Here is a 13626-nt window from a genome sequence, read left to right on the forward strand (position 1 = left end):
CCCCCCGTGCGAGCAGCTGTGCCCAAAGCTGCATTGACTGATATGTCTGCCCGCAGCAGCACAGGAAGCACAGAGTTGGTCTGGAGGTTGGTATGTCAGCCTGCCAGTGGTGACCGGGCACCCAGGGTGACCCTGCGGCCCCCTCCGCCTCTGCCAGCTGCTCTGTGGCACCCAGCTCCTCCAGGCATTGATGCATGCCCCACTGAGCCCACCCTGGAAAGATGACAAGGTGCAGCTGATTGTAAGCAAAAGTTTTACTGTGTGCTCAATATGAGGCAACCCTGCTGGTGGTGTAAAGCCATACCCTCGTAGGAGGCAGCTTTCCCACCTCCAGGACTCAGCACATCTACTCTCAGCACCTGGGGCTTTCTGCTGAGGGTTTCATCCTGTCCTGTGCAGGTAGGATATCGCTGTCCAGCACCAGGAGTTGACTAAACCTCGGGGCATGGTAAAGGAACAATGAGATTACTGCTCCTTCAGATTGGCCACGTCAGAATGGCTGGGGTGGGGGAAGGCAATTAACAGGCAGATACGGCTCACTTGGATGTCCTCGGCGCACAGGCAGCCTCTGCTGAAGTCTAGAGCTGCTCAGGGCATCCTCGGGGAAGAGGCTATGGAACACTGAGCAATAGTGGGGGGAGCTGGAAAGATTTCTCTGCATCGCGGTCAAACCCTTGTCACCCCATGGATCTGTTCCCAGCTGCACAGGAAGAGGCAGCTGTTCTAACACCCTCATCCTCACCCACTAAGGCTGCAGGACCTTCTACCACTTCTACCCTCTCTTTGCACCGCTCACTAGAGGTCTGGATGTTCTTTGTTGTCATGTTCAGATGGGGTCTTGCTGTCAGTTGCAGGAGCTTTGGGGGGCTGCAGGGTGGGCAGAGGCTTAGCGGGGGCAAACTGGAACTCCTCGGGAACGGGGGCATCAGGTGTCTCCTTGCGGTAGAAGCCCAGCTCCTGCACCAGCTGGTTGATCTCCTCCCGGGTCATGTCACTCAGGGGGATTCTCTGCACAGAGACAGGGATTGCAGCCTCTTCAGACCCAGCCCAGGTGCCCTGCACTGGGAGGCATGGGCTCTGGTGGTTTCAGGCCCCTGCCACCACTCTCCCACAGCACCCCACTGAGCAGCCAGCACCACAGGGTGCTGCTGTTGGCTCTACCTGCACCAGCACGAGTAGAGCACCGTCCACCCCAGACTCTGCAGCAGTGATGAGTGTTTCGTGACCCACTCACCTCCAGCTCCTCGTATCTGTGGCTGAGGAGTACAAGCTCGGGGTCGGCGCCAGGCAGGTGCTTCATCTCCAGGTTATGGCTAGCAAGCGTGTTAAGGAGTGGGCAGCACCAAGCAGGACTATGCAGCCCCCCTGTCCTGTCCCATCGCTCCATCCCGTGCTCTGTCCTATTCCCATCCCATCCCCTGTTCTGACCCGTATCCTGTCCTGCTGCAGCCCCACATCCCGTCCTGTCCCATCCCATTCTGTCCCCTGCCCTGTCACATCTTGTCCACACCCCGTCCACATCCTGTCCCATCCCATCCCCTCCCGTCCCGCCTTGACCCCATCCCATCCCTTCCCCATCCCATTCCCATCCCGTCCCGTCCCCATCCCATCCCATCCCGTCCCCACCCAGTCCCCATCCCCTTTCCATCCTGTCCCACCCCAGTGTACCCCATCCCATCCCATCCCCATCCCCATCCCATCCCATTCCCACCCCGTCCCCATCCCCTTTCCATCCTGTCCCACCCCAGCGTACCCCATCCCGTCCCCCCCCCATCCCCTCCCCACCCCCCCCCCCCCAGTCCGTCCCGCCCCCGCCCCGACACAGGCCCCCGGCCAGCCCCGTGCCCCGCAGCGCCCGGCAGCCCCGGGCGGGTACTAGAGGGGGATGTCCTGGGTGACGAAGGCCTTCACCTGGGAGCAGAGCGGGCCCGGCTCAGAGCGGGCCCGGGCCTGCCGCGGGCCGCGCCGCCCGCCCGGCGCCACCTACCTCCCGCAGGCGGTTCAGCCGTCACCCGCCGCAGGTCTGCGGGGAGAGAGAGCACAGCACAGCACAGCCCAGCCCGTCACCGCCACCGCCGCCGCCGCCGCCGCCGGCCCGGCCCCGCCGCGCCCCACGCGCACCCACCTCCACCTTGCCCCGGGCCAGGCCCCGCAGCTCGGCCCCCGGAGGCCGGAGGGGCCGCGGGCCGCCGCCCCCCGCCGCCACCGCCAGCAGCGCCAGCAGCGCCGCCGCCCGCCGCATCGCCACGTCGCGGGTCGCTCGCGGCACCGCTGCGCGTGCGCAGAGCTGCGCGGGCGGGGACGCGCGCCGGCCGCAAGCGCCGCGCGCACGCGCGCTCGTTCGCGGCTCACAGCGGCGAGCACGTGCGCGCGTGCGATAGGCACGCGCCCTGCGTCTGCACGCACGCCGTGCGCGGGCTGCACGCGCGGCTCGCGCGCACCTCCGATGCGCGCGCACGCGCAGCGCGTGTGCACGTGCCACACGCACGCACACAGTTCGCGCACGCCTACTGCGAACACGCGCCATGAACGTCCTGTTGGTGCGCGCTCTGCGTGCACACGTGCGCTGCGTGCGGACGTCACGTACTGTGCGGAAGGGAAGGAGCCAGAGGGTTGTGGTCAGTGGGATGGAGTCGAGTGGGAGTCCTGCATCTAGTGGAGTCCCTCAAGGGTCGGTACTGGGACCAGTGTTGTTTAATATATTCATCAATGACTCGGATGAGGGAATGGAGTGCGCCGTCAGCAAGTTTGCTGATGACACAAAACTGGGAGGAGCGGCTGACACACCGGAAGGCCGTGCTGCCATCCAGCAGGACCTCAGCAGGCCGGAGAGCTGGGCGGGGAGAAACTTACTGAAATATAACGAGGGCAAGTGTAGAGTCCTGCATCTGGGCAAGAACAACCCCAGACACCAGCATAAGTTGGGGACTGCCCTGCTGGAGAGCAGTGAAGGGGAGAGGGACCTGGGGGTCCTGGTGGACAGCGGGATGACCATGAGCCAGCACTGTGCCCTTGTGACCAAGAAGGCCGATGGCATCCTGGGGTGTGCCAGAGGGGGTGTGGTTAGTAGGTCGAGAGAGGTTCTCCTCCTCCTCTACACTGCCCTGGTGACAGAACATCTGGAATATTGCACCCAGTTGTGGGCCCCTCAGTTCAAGGACAGGGAACTGCTTGAGAGAGTCCAGCGCAGAGCCATGAAGGTGATTAAGGGAATGTGTTAGTGTTGGGGAAAACCAAATGGATGTTTTAATGTTTCTAATGGGGAAAACCAAATGGATGTTTTAATGTTTCTTAGGTGACGGGTCATAAAATATAGATAAGCATTATCAAATGTATTTACATTATCAAATTTATCTATACTAAGATATTTAGGGAGTATACCGAACAGTCAAATAAATCCTTGAAAGGGACCCCTGTGAGAGAACAGGTACAACCCGACCTTTGATAAGAACCTGAAAATGCTGAAATGAGTTGAACCAGAACCAAGGAGCGGAGAGAGCATGCATCGAGTGAGAAAGGTGAAAAGTTTAACAGAGAGGAAGACTCCTTACTTCATCTGGACGACCACCTGGACGACCACCAGAGAGCACCACGCATGTGCAAATGGGAGGAGAGCTAATTGGAATGGAATGCGAGGCTGATGTTGCAACCTGTAATGAATGTGTATACCTTACGTAATATTGAATGTATAAATAACGATCGGGATGTAACGGGACTGGAAGCCAGATTTGGGCACCTGCCCTGGCTTCCAGCGCTGAATAAAGCACCTTCATATAATCACTTGGTGGTTATGTGGTTGCTACGCTAACAAGTGGAGCATCTCCCTTATGAGGGAAGGCTGAGGGAGCTGGGTCTCTTTAGCTTGGAGAAGAGGAGACTGAGGGGTGACATCATTAACGTTTATAAATGTGTAAAGGGTGAGTGTCAGGAGGACGGAGCCAGGCTCTTCTCAGTGACACCCAATGATAGGACAAGGGGCAGTTGGGTGCAAGCTGGAACATACGAGGTTCTGCTTAAATATGAGACGAAACTTTTTTACGGTGAGGGTGACAGAACCCTGGAACAGGCTGCCCAGAGGGGTTGTGGAGTCTCCTTCTCTGACTTTCAAAACGTGCCTGGACGTGTTCCTGTGTGACCTGATCGAGGCGTTCCAGCTCAGGCAGGGGGATTGGACTAGATGATGTTTCAAGGCCCCTTCCAGCCCCTACCGTTCTGTGATGCCGTGCTTCTGTGTGACTGCGCACACCTCAGGCACACCGCCCGCACCGGTAGCACACGCGCACCGCAGCGCTGCACACGCACAGGCTGTGAGACGCAGGGCAGGCTGCGCGCACACACGCGCACGCACACACACGCGCACACACACACACACAGTGCCCACGCAGCGCTGCGCGTGTGTGCAGCCGCGCGCGCGCCCTCCCGCACCTCTCGCCGAGCGCCACGCGCGGAGCCGTGCGCACACGCACGTAGCACACGCGGCCGCACGCGCTGCGCGCACCGGGGGCGCCGCTCCCGGTGCTGGGGGGGGGGGCCGGGGCGCGGGGCGGGGGCGGCGCCGCGCAGGTGCCGGGGGGCGCTGACATCACGGGGCGCGCCGCCGGGCAGCCGGCGGGGGGGGTTGCGGCCGCCAGGTGAGAGCGGCGGCGGGGGGGGCGCGGGGCCTGGCGGCGGCCGGTGCGTGCGGGCGCCCTGGCTCTGCCGCAGATGGAGCCGGCCCGGCGGGGCAGCGCGGAGCTGGGCTCGGCCGCCCTCGGGCCGCGGCCCGTCTCCCCGCGGAGCCCCGCGCCCGCCGCCGCCGCCGCCTCCCCCGCGCTGCTCGTCCCCGAGAGCCCGGCCCGCTTCCAGCCCCCCGGCCCGGCCCCGCCGGCCTCGGTCCCCGGCGGCCGCGTCCCCGGCGCTCGGAGGAGCTCCCGGCCCGACGCCGCCTCCGAGCCTCGCTGCTGCGGGTCGCCGCGCTCGCGGCCCGAGGGGGCTCAGCACGGGTGCGGGCGGCCCGAGGAGAGGGCCCCGGGCCGGGCCGCCCAGCCCCTGTCGCTGGACGTCGGCAGGGCCCCGGCGGACGGGGCCGGCGGCCCGCAGATGTTCCCGCTGCCGACCTTGCTGTCCCCGGTGGAGCGCCGGCCGCTGTCCCCAGGCTCGGGCATCCCCCTGGCCCGTGGCGCTGCGCTGTCCCCGGTGAAGCCGAGCCAGTCGCCGAGCTGGTCGTCCTTCCCAGAACTCAGCCCCGTGGACCGAGCTGCCCCCGGGAAGCCGCCGTCTGCGGAGCGGAGGGAGGCGCTGCCCAAAGCGGAGTCCAGCGACCACATCTCGGCCTGGGCGGGCTCGTCCCCCAGAGCCCTCGGTCTGCCCAAGGCCGTATCCAGCGAGTTCATCGCTACAGGACACATCGGCTTGTCCAAGCCTGGGGCCCTCCCCAAAGCAGAACTGGATGAGTTCACCCTGTTCGGGAGGTCTGGGCCATCTCTTGGCCTGCCGAGTGCCAGCAACTCCTCCGATGCTCTCCTGGACTGTGTGGGAAGGGCGACGGCGGACGGCTCGTTCCGGTGAGCGCGTGTTGCTGTGCTGCTGCCTGCGGTGCGTGGGGGAGAGGGGAGCCCCCCTCTCGGGGCGGGAGGGGGGCGGTGATAGGGAGGAACGTCCCTGCTGTGAAGTGGCAGCTGAGGCCTCTCTGTGGGTTGGAGTCGCCTCAGTCTTCCTGCTGTGGATGGTGTTCAGCTGGAAAAAATTTTGGTTGAGGGTCCCGTGGGCACACCGAAGGTGGGAGACATACCCAGCGCCTGCTGCTTGTGCAGGCAGCGTCTTGGGGGAAGGAGGTGGGGTGGCGTTCTTAGGTGGAATTAGAGGAACAGGCTCTGGAGCAAGTGCTACTTGCCCCCGCCCCCACGGTCCCTGAGCTCTCAAAATGGTGCAGCACTTCCCTGCCTCACTGTTGAAATGTGCCTCTTGTGACTGAGGCTTGTCCTAGCGCTGCTGAAAGAGCCTGCGGGCTGCTGGTGTGTGCTGCGTAATGGTATTAATGTGTTGTGACTGATGGTGGCTCTGCACTTGTGAAGGACACTGCTGCTGGGCTTGCAGCACTCCTGTCGCAAGTGATGTCCAGGCTGTCCAGGCTGGCTGTGCTCTGGGGCAGGACCCGGTGGGTGGAGATCCAGGCCCCTTTCCCCGGGAGCCCAAGAGGCGGGTGGTTCATGGGAAGAGGAGGGGAAGCAGTTTCCTGGGGGTATCCTGTCTCGCAAGCTCCCTGCTGTGCCAGCCTGGCTGCGGCAGTCAGCACTGAGATGAAAATGAGGGCTGTTTGCGCTGACTGTTGGAAGTACACCGGGGCTTGGGTTACAGCAGGGCTGCCACGCAGAAGCCAGAGGGGCAGACCCCGGAGAAATTTGGGGACTTGTCTACCTCAAACGGGGGTTAAGGACACAGTGTGTGTGCCCTGGCTGAGCCTCTGCTGCAACTGCTTCTGTTCCAGGCAGACTCCTTGGGGGGAGCCGGGGGCTGAACAGTGTGGGAAATGGGGAACGCTTTTGAGCCCAAATGTTAGCCTGTTCTTTCCTATTCCTCCCAAGCATCACAGTGGTCACCTGGAACGTGGGCACAGCCATGCCCCCAAACGATGTGACATCGCTGCTGCATCTCAACACAGGCGAGACAAATGATGTAGACATGATCGCCATTGGGTAAGTGAGTCAAGTGCAGTGCTCCTGCCCCCGGACTGGTTCCTGTTTGGGGAATTACCCATAGCCTGGGGGCTCGGGCTGGAAGAGCTGCAGCTCCAGCCTGCCCTGGAGCTTAGGGAGGGACGTACATCGCAAGTGCACAGTATCATAAAGGGTGAAGGAAAATCAGCTTCTAATAAAATGGGAGTACTAAGAAGAGCTGAAACCCTCAAGTCCTGAATAGCCTTGAATCCTTGAGTAGTCCATAGCCAGCTAGGCCATGCAGAGCCTGGCCTTGGGAGGTGCCGTTCTTGCTGCCAAGCCCTGGCAGTCCCTTGGTCAGGTCTGTAGAGGCATTTAACTCACCTGCCAGAGTCCACTGGGAGCATTTTCTCATTTCGGCTTTTGTCCATGGTATGTAGGCCTCGAGGGCACAGATCTGCTGTTTTTTCACAGCTGGATTGGCTCTGTGCCTCTGGCAACACTTAACTGCTGGCAAGGCAGCTCCAAGTCAGTGTGGTAAGGCTTTATTGGTGTGGCCAGCAATGCAAGCTCTGCCATAGTCAAAGGGAAAACCAGACCCTTGGGGATTGCTGTGGAGCATGCAGATTCTTGCCAAGGCCAGGGATATACTGCGTTTTTTACAGCCTCTGCCTTGGCAAGCTCCCTGTGCATGTGAGGTGGAAGAGCTTGCTCTGCCTCCGGCGGCTTCACAGGTGTTCCTGCTGCTCCTCACCCTGGGCAGGGAGCAGTGTGAGGCTGCTGGAGCTGCGGTGCCGTGTTGGAGCCTCTCTCCTGGTCAGGGTACCCCCCGAGCCTTGTGGGCCAGCAGGCTGGGGCTGAGCAGGCAAACATGCACGGCCCCTGCCTGCATGGATGTGGGCAGGGGGGCCATGCTTGGTGCGAGGGACTCGCTGGAAGTGTCTTGGCCAGGGCAGGGTGTACTGTACAGGTGAGTCCCTTTGCCTCTAGGGTGTCTATGCCTGGCTGCCACCCTTCCTCCAACCCATGTCTTCATGCCTGGGGCACTTGATATTCTTGGGCAAGGCATTTCCCAATTCTGCTGTTCTCTGGGGATGCTCTCTTTCCTTCTGCTCGCTAATTGCTGAGTGGGTAGGAGCGCTGTTAACCTTCTGTTGCTGCTGCTCTGAGCTTGGAGGCGAGGATGTGTCTGAATGCTCTGTGCTGAAGTAATGGTGTGATGTGGCTTCTGTGGAGACACCAATGCAGCTGGCGGGCCCCGTAAGCCCTTCTTGCACCTAAAGATAGGCTTTGGACTGCTGCCTAGCCCTGTGAAGTTAAACTGCTCCTGATTAAAGGGCTAAGGGCCCTATGCCACTTGTGTACCACACAGCCCAGCATTCCTAGAGCAGGCATATAGCCAGTTTGTGCTCTAAATCACTCCCCTGAAGTGTCCTTCCAACCCTGACCCCGCTCCCCAGTGCTGTCCTTAGGCACCTCGCCCAAGGAGCATTCCCTAGATGGGATGCAGACACTTTCCTGGTGTGGCTGAGGGACCTATCTGGGGTTGGACAAGCTCTGCAGAGGTCCTCATCTTTCTTCCCAGGCTGCAAGAGGTGAACTGCAAGATAAACAAGCGCCTGAAGGATGCCCTATTCACAGATCAGTGGAGCGAGCTATTCATGGATGTTCTGAGCCCCTTCCACTTTGTGCTGGTAAGGTGAACCCCAAGGGGCTGGGCAGCTGGTGCCCCGTCTCTTCCTGTCAGTGAGGCAGGTTGGGCCATGGACAGGGAGAGTCAGACCGCAGAGACAGAGGGAGGATTTGCAGTGGGAGAACTGACCAGAGGGGTGCACTGCAGTCCTCTGAGCAGTGTGTGGAAGATGAACTGAGGGTGAGTGGGGCATCTCACCAGCATGCTGCCCAGCTTTTGCCACCTCCTCACTTTCTGGCTGCCTTTGACTTCCCCTGTGGCATGCTGGGGAAACATCTTATTGCCTGCTGTGTTGCACCGGGGCGAGGAGGTGAATGGGAACAATTCTGTTGCTTCTGGCAGCAGCCTGCAAATCCTAGGGCAGGCTCCTTCCTTTCTGATTCCTGTTCAGACTCATTCTGAAGTAGAATTTTCCCGTGGTTTCACTCTTGATATAGGACCTGACCACTGCTTTTAACTTCTTAAGTTTCATTAGCTGTAAAACGCTCCTATTTTTTTCAGGAGCAGATCTAGGGCACTTGCACAGAGTACATAAGACCTAGCATCGCTGGGCTTCTCAGTCAATATTCAGGAGGGTGTGCATGGATCTCTGAACTAAATGTGCTGTTGAGCCCCTGTAAGGGGGGGCACGCAGATATCACGGCTGCTTCTGGTCTGGAGGTAGAGGAAGTTGTGCCTGCCTACGGGCTACAGCTGTCATCCTGCTACAATTCCTGTTCCAGGTCAGCACAGTGCGGATGCAAGGTGTGATCCTACTCGTATTCGCCAAGTACTACCACCTCCCCTTCCTGCAGGACATCCAGACAGACTGCACTCGGACAGGGCTGGGCGGCTACTGGGTGAGTGTGGCCCTGAGGCGGTGGTGAGGGACTGCCTTCCTGAGGATTCACAGGATCTTCTTGGTGCAGGGCAACAAGGGTGGGGTGAGCGTCCGTCTCTCCATCTTTGGCCACATGGTCTGCTTCCTGAACTGCCACCTGCCAGCACACCTGGAGAAGGCGGAGCAGCGCAAGGAAGACTTTGCCACCATACTACACATGCAGCAGTTTGAGGGACGTGCAGCCAGCGGCATCTTGGACCATGAGTGCGTACCCCACTGCTTTTCTTGGTGCCTGAGCCAAGGCTGTATTGCATCTGTATTCTAGCCGGGCGTGGAGATTGGGTCTTGCATGCAGAGAGCTGCAAAGTTGTCCCTTGGTCCAGTGAGACCCAGCACAGTGGTGCAGGTGTTAAGAGGAGGATGTGCCCCTTGATTGCCCGTGGGGCACATCCAGGACTGGTGCAGCTCCTGCCGTCAGGGTTTGGGACTGATGTGGTGGAAGGCCAGGCTCTGTCCCACTGTGTTGGCTGTGTAGTTGGGCTCTGGCAGGTGCCTTGTAGTGGAAATTTCCACCCTCTGTTTCTGCCTAGGGAGGTCAAGCCCCTTTGTTTAATGGTGCTTGATCCACACCTGAGCTGTTCTGGCAGGGCTGGCAGCTGGCCAGGCTCTCAGCTGAATGCCGTCCTACACGGGTGCTTCTGAGAGTGCCTGCGCTGCTGGCTAAGGCTGCCCACAGGCTGGGCTGGTTTCTACCCTGCTCTGCTGTCTGGTTCTGGTGGCCTTGGCCCTGGTAGCCCACTGCCCTCCCACCCACAGCCTCGTCTTCTGGTTTGGGGACCTCAACTTCCGCATAGAGAGCCTTGACATCCGCTTTGTGAAGTATGCCATTGACAGCAACATTCTGAACCAGCTCTGGGAGAAGGACCAGGTGAGAGGGCTGGGTGTGCTGCTGGGCTCTGAGTGTTCCTTGGCACTTGCCAGAGCTGCCCGTGTGGCTGTGTGGCACCACATCCTCCTGCGGCCACAGGGTACAAAGGGCCCTGTTTCTGCTTGCTGTGTGGGGAATGGTGGGCATCGTAGTCTCAGGATATTTCTCACTGGAGCTGCACGCACATCAGTATTTTCTTTACTGGAGTGTTGGGAAGAAATGGGGGTGTCGAGCCTACAGACTTGCTGCATGGCATGGACAAACCCCGAGAGCTGTGTGATGCTCAGCAGGGTGTTTGGGGGTGGCTGTGTGCTGTTGTCCCATAGGGTGTGGGGAGGCCTCTTGGCTGGGTTATCGGAGCTGTGTGTAGGTCTGGCTGGGGGTTCTGGTGTGCTCCCCACCTGCTCTCTTCCCCTCAGCTGAACATTGCCAAAAGCACTTGGCCTGTCCTGACTGGCTTCCAGGAGGGACCCCTCAACTTCCCACCCACGTTCAAGTTCGATGTGGGCACCAACAAGTATGACAGCAGGTAGGATAGCAGGGCAAGAGCAGGGCTGGGCCTGTGGCCTGGGAGCAGGTGGCATGGCTGAGGGGTGGGAGGTAGGGGAAGCCATGCTGGAGCAGGCGTGGGCTGGGCTGGGGACATCAGGCTGGGACACAGCTGTCGTGCTGGTGCCAGTGCAGGTCTGTCCCTGCAGCTGCACAGAGCTGTGTGCCAAGATGAGCTGCGTCCCCTGCCCCCACGTGCTGTAGTGCCGGGGGAGGCAGTTTGGGGTGGAGCCCACTGCCCCCTGCCAGGCAAGAGATGCCCCTCTGTGCCCTGCAGTGCCAAGAAGCGAAAACCAGCCTGGACTGACCGCATCCTCTGGAAGATCAAATCTCCCAGTGTCGGGCTTGGTGCAGGTGGATGCCAGCCCAGCCGGGGCATCCTGTCGGTGAGCCAGCTCTGCTACTGCAGCCACATGGAATACACGGTCAGCGACCACAAGCCGGTAGCTGCCATCTTTGCAGTGCAGGTGAGCACCTGCCAGGGCCACTGGGCATGTGGGCAAGAGCTACAGGGGTGAGGCCCTGGATGCCCAGTTACTGTGTGCAGCGTGGGTTGGGGTGGGGATTTCTTGCCTTATTTTTGCAAGGCGGTTTCAGTACTGTGGCTGGGGACAGTGTGGTTGCTGCTATTGGTGTGTGTTTGAGGGTCCACTGCCAGACAGGTGCCCTGGGCAGCAGGGGCAGCTCTCTGGCACATGGCCACTTGCCCTTGCCCACCATATGCATATTTGTCAGTTTGCTTCCAAGGCAGACAAGCCTCCAGTGGAGATTTACGTGGCTGATGAGTGGAACAGGCCTGAGCAAGCAGTTGTCAAGTACAAGATGGCTGCTGGCTTCCACCGGAGCTCCTGGGACTGGATAGGCCTCTACCGGGTAGGGGCTTGTGGCTGGAGGGAGCGGGGGGCACTTCACAGCACAAGAGGGTCCCCGTCAGCAGGCACTGATGCATGGCCTTAGCCTGTCCTCTCTGTTCTCCTGTTCTGGGGAGGCTCTGTGGATACCAGCAGGCTTTGACCCCGCTGCAGGAGACATGGATCCAGAAGTTCCCTCCTCCTCCTCCTCCTGCTCTGTGGGTTCCATATGGCCCAAAGCTATTACTGGGGCCAGGGCACTGGGCTGTGTGTGTGCATGTGCGAGGCAGCTGTTGGTGCCCTTGTGCAAGGACAGCAAATGCCAGGCAAGGGCTGAGGGTGCCGAGTTTGGCGGGTGTCCCCCAGCTCACCTCTGTTCTCCCATGCATATGCACACGCAGGTTGGTTTTCGGCATCCTAAAGACTATGTGTCCTATGTCTGGGCCAGGAGTGATGATGGAGAGCGCTTCATAGAGAAGCAACTGTGTGCACAGGTGAGCATCTCCAGGAGCCAAGGCCAGCCCTGCAGGATGCTGGGTACATGTGCCCTATGGCAAGGCGCTAGCCTCCACATCAGTGGCTTCCCCTATTGCATGGACGGCCCTTTTTGCCCCAAGAGGGCAGGAGGCCACCTCTGTACCACTTTGTGCCAAGTCTAGGTCAGGCCACTGTATGGGCATCAGGGCTCTCAGCTGGGTCTGGGGGTGGTGGGGGGACACCCCTGTGCCCAGCCCTGGTGCCCATCAGCTTTCCTTGGCCTGCAGGTACTGTTCTCAGAGGAGGCACTGCCCAAGGGGAAAGGCGAGTACATCCTTGGATACTACAGCAACACCTCCAGCAGCATCGCAGGTGTGACGGAGCCCTTCCAGGTCAGCATGGATGAGAGGCGAGGGTGAGGGCGGTGGGGGGGGGGGGGGGTGGTGTGCTTGGCTGAACAGGGCATGCTGCTGTGGTGTGCCACAGCCCCCTGTGCAGTCGGCCAGCAGCCCTGACACAAGGGTGCAGATCTCCATGCCCAGGTCAGAGGAGGGCAGCAGCCCCACAGACAGCTCAGGCAGCAGCTCAGAAGAGGAGGATGACAGCACTATTGTCCTGCTGGCCCCCAAATCGCGCAGCCCCAGTCCAGGCAAGATGAAACGGCACCGGAGCCGAAGCCCTAGCCTGGCCAAGTTCCAGGGCCTCATTCTGCGGCCATCAAGCCGGGACAGGGGCACAAGTCGCAGCCCCTCGCCGCAGAGCTGTCGAGGCCTCCCTGGGGACATCCCCACCATCCACCTGCCCCAGGAGGAGCCAGGGCACCGTGGAGCCAAAGCCAAGGAAGTGGGGCAGGCAGCTGAAAGCCAGGAGGGCAGCCTCGGCTCCTTTTGCCAGACTGTGCGGGAGCAGTGTGTCTCCCGGTGCATCTCTGCTGACAACACCCTGGCCAGGGCTGACCCCAGGAACCTGGGCCTGCTGCCCGCACTGCGGCTGGAGATGATCGACCAGGCTGTGGGCAAACAGAGGGAGAGTACAGACCAGGGCCCCCCCTGCCGGAGTGTAAGCCCCACCAGCCCCCCAGGCGCCCCCTACAGCACCTCTACAAAGGAGGGGAGCAGCCTCTGGGAGCTAGACAGCAGCCATAGATGTGCCACAGGCCACTAATGCAGCAACCCCTTCCCTGTAGCGCGCTTGCTGTGTGCTTTCCTTTACCACTTCCCTGCTGAGACATCCCCCTCCCTTATTTATTGCAGTGACTGACCTCTGCACTCCTGCTGTGTGCCTGCCCCTGCTCCCTGCAGCCTGGGCTGCTGCCCTCACGGGACTGTGAGGGGGCACAGGGGAGGGGAAAGCTGGTCCAGTGTGGGGTTGGCAGGGGAGTATTGGCCAAGGGAAGCCCATCTGAAATTCAAAGATGCAAGTGTTCAGTTGTCAGGCAGGAGAGCCAGCCTGAGGTGGGTCAGGGACAAGCACTGGAGGTGATTTTGACTCTTGCAATGAGGCCTGCCCCAGGGTGCAGTGCTGCTGTGGGTACCCCAGAGATCGGAGCGTGCTTCTTTCCTGCCACTACCACTGTGCCTCAGGCTTGGGCGTAGCGTGAGCAACAAAATAAACCATCCTGCCTGCCCCAGCTGCTCTGTGCTTACTGCAGTGTAGGAACAGCCCCAGAATAG

General features: G+C 60.7%; 2 protein-coding genes across 5 annotated transcripts; one reads left to right on the forward strand and one right to left on the reverse strand.

Moving 5' to 3' along the window:
- Window positions 1–239: 239 nt before the first annotated feature.
- Window positions 240–2285, reverse strand: SELENOM (selenoprotein M). Of its 2 annotated transcripts, XR_004782061.2 has the most exons (6): window positions 2126–2285; window positions 1988–2023; window positions 1877–1911; window positions 1235–1313; window positions 743–1008; window positions 240–621 (listed from the first exon to the last, which is right to left on the reverse strand). XR_004782061.2 is itself a non-coding variant. In XM_035569249.2 (5 exons), the coding sequence occupies exons 1-5, from the start codon at window positions 2240–2242 to the stop codon at window positions 796–798; spliced, it is 480 nt and encodes a 159-aa protein (XP_035425142.1). In that variant the 5' UTR covers window positions 2243–2284; the 3' UTR covers window positions 240–795. The 2 variants fall into 2 exon arrangements, 1 of the variants encoding a protein (XP_035425142.1); XM_035569249.2 differs by having other exon boundaries at window positions 240–1008; window positions 2126–2284.
- Window positions 2286–5096: 2811 nt separating this feature from the next.
- On the forward strand, window positions 5097–13583 carry INPP5J (inositol polyphosphate-5-phosphatase J). 3 transcript variants are annotated; one of them, XM_035569262.2, is made up of 12 exons: window positions 5097–5543; window positions 6564–6674; window positions 8221–8329; window positions 9051–9167; window positions 9237–9412; window positions 9965–10076; window positions 10496–10605; window positions 10903–11092; window positions 11361–11498; window positions 11878–11970; window positions 12241–12345; window positions 12440–13583. In XM_035569262.2, exons 2-12 carry the CDS (start codon window positions 6598–6600, stop codon window positions 13115–13117), a joined length of 1905 nt encoding a protein of 634 aa, XP_035425155.1. In that variant the 5' UTR covers window positions 5097–5543; window positions 6564–6597; the 3' UTR covers window positions 13118–13583. The 3 variants fall into 3 exon arrangements, with proteins under 3 accessions (XP_035425155.1, XP_035425156.1, XP_035425154.1); XM_035569263.2 differs by having other exon boundaries at window positions 12482–13583; XM_035569261.2 differs by having other exon boundaries at window positions 5400–5543; window positions 12452–13583.
- Window positions 13584–13626: the final 43 nt, after the last annotated feature.

The sequence above is a fragment of the Cygnus atratus genome, chromosome 17 (genome assembly GCF_013377495.2).
Source record: "Cygnus atratus isolate AKBS03 ecotype Queensland, Australia chromosome 17, CAtr_DNAZoo_HiC_assembly, whole genome shotgun sequence".
NCBI classification, from domain to species: domain Eukaryota; kingdom Metazoa; phylum Chordata; class Aves; order Anseriformes; family Anatidae; genus Cygnus; species Cygnus atratus.

What these genes read in the sequence shown, in the direction of transcription:
- INPP5J (XM_035569262.2), top strand. Translation starts at nt 6,598, where the DNA reads ATGCCCCCAAACGATGTGACATCGCTGCTGCATCTCAACACAGGCGAG. An exon ending in ACCAACAAGTATGACAGCAG is followed by an intron (nt 10,606 to 10,902) that starts GTAGGATAGCAG and finishes TGTGCCCTGCAG; the next exon opens with TGCCAAGAAGCGAAAACCAG. An exon ending in ACTGGATAGGCCTCTACCGG is followed by an intron (nt 11,499 to 11,877) that starts GTAGGGGCTTGT and finishes ATGCACACGCAG; the next exon opens with GTTGGTTTTCGGCATCCTAA.